The following is a 7,896-nucleotide window of genomic DNA, read 5'->3' on the forward strand; positions in this document are numbered from 1 at the left end:
CAGGCCGACGCTCTATCCAGTGACCAAACCGGCTAGGGCTCCATTGATTTTTAGAGAGAGTGGAAGGGAAGGGGAGAGAGAGAGAGAAACATCGATCACATCGATTGGTTGCCTCCAGCAGGGTTCTCTGACCATGCCGGAGGTCAAGCCTGCAATTGAGGCATGTGCCCTTTACTTGAATCCAACCCATTACCCTTCAATGCAGGCCCAGCTCTCTCAATTTTTTTCTATATTATAAACACTATTAAAGTAAGTTTATTCTTTCAAAAAATATTTTTAAATATAGTTTTATTGATTTCAGAGAGGCAGGGAGAGGGAAAGAGAGACAGAAACATCAATTATGAGAGAGAATCATTGATTGTCTGCCTCCTGCACACCCCCTACTGGGGATCAAGCCCACTACCTGGGCATGTGCCCTTGATCAGAATCGAACCTGGGACCCTTCAGTGTGTAGGCCGACGCTCTGTCCACTGAGCAAAACCAGCTAGGGCTCAAAAAATATTAATTAGGCACACTCCAAAGATGAATCAGACCATTGAATGGCTTTCTTAAAAAAGGAGTATTTATGGAAGTACTTATCACCTTTTTCTTTGACACTTTTCTTATTTTCCTTGCTTGCTATATCCTAGATTCTCTCTTTTTTTAAAAAATATTTTTTTATTGATTTCAGAGAGGAAGGGAGAGGGAGAAAGAGATAAAAACATTAGTGATGAGAGAGAATCATTGATAGGCTGCCTCCTGCACACCCCCTATTGGGGATCAACCCACAACCCCAGGCATGTACCCTTGCCTGGAATCAAACCCAGGACCCTCAGTCTGTAGGCTGACACTCTGTCCATGGAGCCAAACTGGCTAGAGCCCTAGATTCTCTTTTGTGCCAAGGGAAAAAAGTTAGACAAACATGTTTAAAATTGGTTATAATTCCTAACATCACATGCTATTTCAGATAGTGATTAATAAACGTGTCAATTTAACATCTTTCCTAAACCCTGGCTGTTGTTGATAGAACTACTGCAGATCCATCAACCAGCTCTTATCTAAGCATTGATTACTCAGTAAAGGCAAAGCCAAGATGAAATGGGCATTGGATATGGGGCACATCCTTGTCACACCATAAGTTTTAAACCCTGAAGAACAGACTCTTCTGACAAATCACAAAATGAACGTAGAATTTACATCTTGCATAGATTTAATTATTTTTCACAGATTTCATTATGTTTTATAAAAACATCTCTTTTATTCATAGATCTTAGTTCATATAATTTACTCAGATTAGCCAGCTTTGACTAGAGAATCAGGGGCAGCTTTGGTTTTCGTTTTCCTAAATGCTCCTATGAAGTAAATTTGCTGAAGCAGTTTTATTTATTCATTGCTGTTGCATTGATCTTTTGCTTTCTGTCTCTTAAACACAGCAGCTATTCTCTAAAGCAAGCATGTCAAACTCAAAGGCTAACACAGGCCAAATAAACAAGGTTTAAGTTTATGTGGGCCGCAAAAAAATAAAAGCTTCAATTTTCATAAACATAGGTTTATTTCAATAGAGACATGCTAAATACAAAGGACTGAAATAAATGAGTAATCATTAACATAAAATAATAGAACATTTTTTTATTAAATTTTTATTGTTCAGATTACATTTGTTCCTCTTCCCCCCGCCCCATAACTCCCCTCCTTCCAGTTCCCGCCCCACCCTCCGCCCTCACTCCCCACCCACTGTCCTCATCCATAGGTGCACGATTTTTGTCCAGTCTCTTCCCGAATCTCCCATTCCCCTTTCCCCCCCAAGAATAGTCAGTCCATTCCCTTTCTATGTCCCTGATTCATTATAATCACCAGTTCATTCTGTACATCAGATTATTTATTCACTTGATTCTTAGATTCACTTGTTGATAGATGCATGTTTGTTGTTCACAATTTGTATCTTTACCTTTTTCTTCTTCCTCTTCTTAAAGGATACCTTTCAGCATTTCGTATAATACTGGTTTAGTGGTGATGAACTCCTTTAGCTTTTCCTTATCTGTGAAGCTCTTTATCTGACCTTCAATTCTGAATGATAGCTTTGCTGGATAAAGTAATCTTGGTTGTAGGTTCTTGGTATTCAGCACTTTGAATATTTCTTGCCATTCCCTTCTGGCCTGCAAAGTTTCTGTTGAGAAATCAGCTGACAGTCGTATGGGTATTCCCTTGTAGGTAATTGAGTCTCTTTCTCTTGCTGCTTTTAAGATTCTCTCTTTGTCTTTTGCTCTTGGCATTTTAATGATGATGTGTCTTGGTGTGGTCCTCTTTGGATTCCTTTTGTTTGGGGTTCTCTTCGCTTCTTGGACCTGTAAGTCCATTTCTTTCACCAGGTGGGGGAAGTTTTCTGCCATTATTTCTTGAAATAGGTTTTCAATATCTTGCTGTCTCTCATCTTCTGGCACCCCAATAATTCTGATATTAGTCCGCTTGAAACTGTCCCAGAGGCTCCTTACACTATCTTCACACTTTCGGATTCTTTTTTCATTTTGCTTTTCCAGTTGGGTGTTTTTTGTCAAATCTTTGGTTTGATTCTTGTGCTCCTCTGGTCTGCTATTGGGTATAATATTCTTTATTTCAGTCCGTGTATGCTTACTTCCTAATTTCTTTATCGTAGCATCGAGGGTCTCATTACTTTTCGTGAGGCTCTGCTCAAGTTTATAGCAAGCCCTCAAAATTGCGATTTTTAGCTCCATATCCTCCATTTCTGTCTTTTATGCTTTCTTGGTGCACCCCCTTGTGGTCTTTGTGCGCAGTCTTGTTCTAGCCAAGCCTTAATTGTTGTAGTTAACACTAGAGGGATTTGACCACCAGGCCGACTGGCTGTAGTAATCAGCTGTGTGGAAAACTTCAGTCCTCTGGGGAGGCGCTAATCCAGCCTTTGCCTGAGGCGATCGGCAAATGGCTCTGCGCAGGGCTTGGGCGGGGCGGGCTCAACAGGGCGGGGGGAGGGAGCAGCTATGGCTGCTCTCAGTCCGTCCCCAGGGGCTCTGCCTCTCTGTCCCAGAAACCGCTGCAAACCTCGGAGGGGCCGTAGCCAGACAGTCCCGCTTCTCCCGTTTGAGTCTGGGTCCCTAGAGACTCGCCCGGATCTGTAGCCCAGAGTCTGAGACTCCCTCCTGATTGAAAACAACAACCGCGCCCTCAGCCACCAGCCCGCTTTGTGCGCGCACCGCCGCACCACCGTACCTTTAAATTTTCCACACTGCGCCTCCTCTGAGCCTCGGAATGCTGTTGTTTTTCCTTCTAGTTGAAGAGTCTCTCCTCAGCCAGCCTTCCTGTGGTTCTGGTTGATGTCCGTTCCGACTTTTAGTTGTATTTTTGAAGTGGTTGTTCGAGGCAGCAAACTCCGGTGTTTACCTATGCCGCCATCTTGGTTTCTCCAATAATAGAACATTTTAATAAAAATTAATATTTTTTCTTGAACGTTAACCTACCAGACACTGAATAACTGCACCAATTAATAAGTGTAACGCAAATAAATCTATTTTTCTTATTCTCTGAAAGCGAAATATTTTCTGTTGCGCACACCAATCGGCTGCTAAAATATTTGCTGCTAGTATTAGTGGAGAGAAATTGTGCGCCTGCGAGTAAGGCGCGTAAGGGAAATGAATACAACACGATTATAGTAATCAGTCATTAGCAAGCATTGTAGTTTGTTATTAATAATTATGTATAACAGGATATTGTAAAAATTAAGTTACAAAATTTTTATTAAAACGTTTCTTACCATTATATTGGCTGGGCCACAAAAATATTCATTGTCGGCCATGAGTTTGACATGCTTGCTCTAAAGGAAACCTCTTATCCTGCCTCAGAGTGCTTCTCTTTCATTGGCTGCTGCTTTTCCTGTGGAGTTTTGACTGTGTGTGTGGCAATTCATTGATAAATGGAGTTGGGTTATTTGTCTTACTAGTCTCTGAAGCATCTTGTTATTTTTAATAGTTTCTTAGATATATAAAAAATTTCAGGTTCTCTCAGACTCAGTCTTTCATATTCATTTATCAGCATCCAGACTCTTTCCCGATTAATCCCTATCTAAAAACACAGTTTTTTGTTCAGCATTCTCCCATATCACTCTAAAAATAGCTTATAATTAATAGCCACTGGATAGTTTTTTGCTTATAGTGGCTCACAGGTATAACTAAAAGTATTAAGAAAAATCTTAGCTCTGAAGAAAGTTTCTTAAATATTTAATATAGAATTTCACTTATACTTTCTCAAAGGTATATATGTAATTGAGATTAAAAATTAGAAGAAATATATATATATATGTATATATATATAAAGAGAGAGAGAAAGAGAGAGAGAGAGAGAGAGAGAGATGATTGTGTTAGAGTGATAAGATTATAGGTGATTTTTTTTCTTTTTATTTACTCAATTTATTAAACTCTCTATGATATCCTGATTATATTACATTCTATATTGACTCAAAACCTTTTTTATTTTCAGGTGGTGACATGTCTAAGAATGTAAGCCAGTCACAGATGGCAAAGTTGAATCAACAAATGGCCAAAATGATGGATCCAAGAGTTCTTCATCACATGGGTAAATACAAAGTTATTGTCAGTTGTTAAGGGTTGAGTTTTAATAAGCCTTCTGTTGGTGATATTGTGAAAATCTGTTCAACAGATATGTGATTTTAGGAAAATAACCATCTGAATTCTAAGTTGAATAGTTGTAATAGTGCCTATGTAAGCTGAAGTTTTATTCACTTCTCAGCTGCCATCTGTGTGATATTTGAGCAAGCTACTTAATCATCTTTTTTTATGTTTTTATAGATTTCAGAGAGAGGAAGGGAGAGGGGGAGAGGGATAGAAACATCAATAATGAGAGAGAATCATTGATTGGCTGCCTCCTGCGCGACCCCCACTGGGGATCGAGCCCACAACTCATGTGTGCCCTGACCAGGAATTGAACCATGACCTCCTGGTTCATAGGTCAGCGCACAACCTCTGAGCCACACTGGTCAGGCAATAAAAGGTTAATTCTTTCTGTAAATCCTATGACATAACTTTCTGCCCTCCCAAATTGATTACAGTTTACAGTAAGACTCTTTTGGACTTCCCAGAAATTAAAATTTTTTATTTAGATTTTTTGACTTCTTACTGTATAACAGACACTCATTTCTAAGGTACTATTTATTTCTCACCATTTTATGAGATAGATTCTTCATTCTCTTTTATAGATAAGGATACTGGTGAATATACAAAGTTTGAATTGATATGTTCTTTAAGGCTGATGACCAAATTGCAGTCAGAACCCAGTATATTTTGGGGGAATTAAAGGACTTATTAGGCAAAAGTAACAAATGTTTCAAGTTCTACTTAATAATTATCTGATTTTACTTTCTCTCTAGGTGGTATGGCAGGACTTCAGTCAATGATGAGGCAATTTCAACAGGGTGCTGCTGGCAATATGAAAGGCATGATGGGATTCAACAATATGTAAAGAAGATGCCTTAATATAAACTGACTCAGCTGATTACATTATTTGCTGAAACCTCAGAGTTTCCTCTTTTTGCAAATGGGGAAAAAAGTATTTTTCTTGCCTGTCTTGCCCTTTTTCTTTTCTCTTCTCATTTTTCCCCCTCCCCCCTCCTTTTCTTCTTCCTTCCTTCCTTCTTTCCTCCTTCCCTTTGATATCAGGGAGGAATATGTGATTTTTGTGGAAATCATATTTTGCTTTAGATTTTCTTCTGTCAGTTTTTACCATCATAACACTTAAGTTAAACAAATCATGATGTAAAATTTTAGTACTTGAGTTTTTAATTGTTTCAAAGGCCAAGCATTACATTTGTAAACAGTCCTGGTCAGTAGTTACATAATTTCTCAATAAAAGTGCTATAAAATAAACTTCAAAGTTGTTATAAGGGTTTGTTAACTTTCTTTATGCTTTAAAATTATCAGTGCATCACATTAGACAGACAGAAAAATCAATATCTCTATGTCATTTAAAGCTATTCTTGGAAGTATATCTTTAATGGGAAATATGGTAGAGTGTCATAACCATTAGTACTAGAAATTTTTGTTTAACTTAGAAAAATTAAGACAATTTTGCCATAGAAAATCTTACTGCTGCCATTTAAATTTAAATTGTGAATGTGGTTACAATTTATAATATAATGTTTTGTATATAACTTGCTTTTTTTATCTCATATTTTTGAAGCCTTAATTGCAATATTTGATATTTTTGAAAAGCCAATTTTGTTTCTTACATACCAAAAGTCAGCTTGAAGAAATTGATATACCTAGATGACAATAGCTAATGTATAGACCTTCTAATGGAAAAAGAATCCTATATAATAAAAGGCTAATATGCAAATAGACCAAACGGTGGAACAACTGAACAACCGGTTGGTATGACATGCGCTGACCACCAAGGGGTGTGTGCGGGTCATAGCAGGCATTGGCCATGGTGGAATAGTGGAGCAGGTGAGCGGGGGTGCCAGACCAAGGCGGGGTGCCGGTCGCTGTCATTGGGGCAAGCCTCTGGTGGTTACTGAAAATTCTTTGCTCCCAAGTGCCATGGTCCCACCCGGCGCTCGCACCTGCTGCCAGCGCTGGCTCCACTCACACCCACTGCCAGCGCTGGCCCAGCTCACACCCGCAGCCAGTGCCAGAGCTGCTGCTCACACGCACTACTGGTGCCCGGCGCCAGTCCTGATCACTTGGCACCATCAGTGGGTGTGAGCAGCGGCTGCCAGCCCTGATTGCCCCTGAGGGCTTCTCCACCTCCCCCTGCTCCTGGGGGCAATCAGGCAGCAGCCGCCACTCACACCTGCTGCCAGCGCCGGCCCTGCTTGCACCTGCTGTTGGCATTGGCACCAATCACTCCATGCCATCAGCGGGTGTGAGCACGAGCGGGCGAGTGTTGTCAGCGTGGAAGCGGTGGTGGCGGGAGCTGGGCTGCTGGCAGACGGGACCAGGGTCTGCGGCGGGAGGGGCCGGTGGGGGGAGCAGAGGATGAGCCGAGACCCGTCCCTGTGCCTACTACCGCAGCCTCACGGCCCACAGTTCCTTTCAAGGTGCACAAATTTGTGCACTGGGCCCCTAGTCTCTATATATAAAAGCCTAAGCAACTGGTCAACCCAACAACCCAACTGGTCAACTGGTCACTATGATGTGCACTGACCACCAGGGGGCAGACACTCAATGCAGGAGCTGTCCCCGGTGGTCAGTGCGTTCCCATAGCCTGGACCACCAGCCTGGCGGCAGCCACTCACTCCCTCAGTAGTCCTGCAGGTCCAATCTCTGGAGAATGGGCCAGGCACTGACAGCACCACCGACCTTCTGGAAGTTGGCCTCAGGCACTGCAGCTGCTTCCCCTCCCTAGATGCTCTGCAAGGAAGAAACTATATAAAAACAGCCACCAGGTGGCTCCTGACAACTGGCTAGAACATCATCGGGATGAATCCGATCCTGGGTGGGCAAGGGCGTCCCACCACTCGCCCACCCGCCCAGAGGGCTGATCATGTCCCAGCCCCCCCACCCCTCTCAGGATGGGCGCCAGATGCAGGGCTCACAGCTGGCGAGCACTGCTACAGCGATGCGAGCCTCTCCTGATTGGGACTGACTGGGCGTGAGCCCTTGGCAGGCACAGTGGGGGCCAGGATGAAAGGGAGCGGCAGACAGAAGCGGCAGGCCATGTTGGACAGGTTTCGGCCCGATCCCCACAGGCCACCCTGAGGGACCCCACCTGTGTCCGATTTCGTGCACCAGGCCTCTAGTTGCAAATATTAGGCTGTCACTGCTGTATATTACAAATAATGAGACCATAACAAGTTTGATCCAGCTGTTGGTTACTTTGGATTGCCACACAGTTCATTTAGAACATGGGTTTTGTTTTGTTTTTAAACCCTCACCTGAGATACATATGTTT

The 7,896-nt window shown here is 42.2% G+C and overlaps 1 protein-coding gene across 1 annotated transcript in view; it reads left to right on the forward strand.

The window, feature by feature from the left end:
* The window catches only part of SRP54 (signal recognition particle 54), a 49,909-nt gene extending 43,962 nt beyond the window's left edge, over positions 1-5,947 (forward strand). The window contains exons 15-16 of the mRNA XM_070427932.1: positions 4,468-4,563; positions 5,375-5,947. Of these exons, the coding sequence (XP_070284033.1) occupies positions 4,468-4,563; positions 5,375-5,466 (188 nt within the window). The 3' untranslated portion in view covers positions 5,467-5,947. The remainder of the gene's footprint in view (positions 1-4,467; positions 4,564-5,374) is intronic.
* Positions 5,948-7,896: the final 1,949 nt, after the last annotated feature.

Source organism: Myotis yumanensis, unplaced genomic scaffold (assembly GCF_028538775.1).
Source record: "Myotis yumanensis isolate MYYU_CA2020_CCGP unplaced genomic scaffold, mMyoYum1.0.hap1 SCAF_1, whole genome shotgun sequence".
NCBI classification, from domain to species: domain Eukaryota; kingdom Metazoa; phylum Chordata; class Mammalia; order Chiroptera; family Vespertilionidae; genus Myotis; species Myotis yumanensis.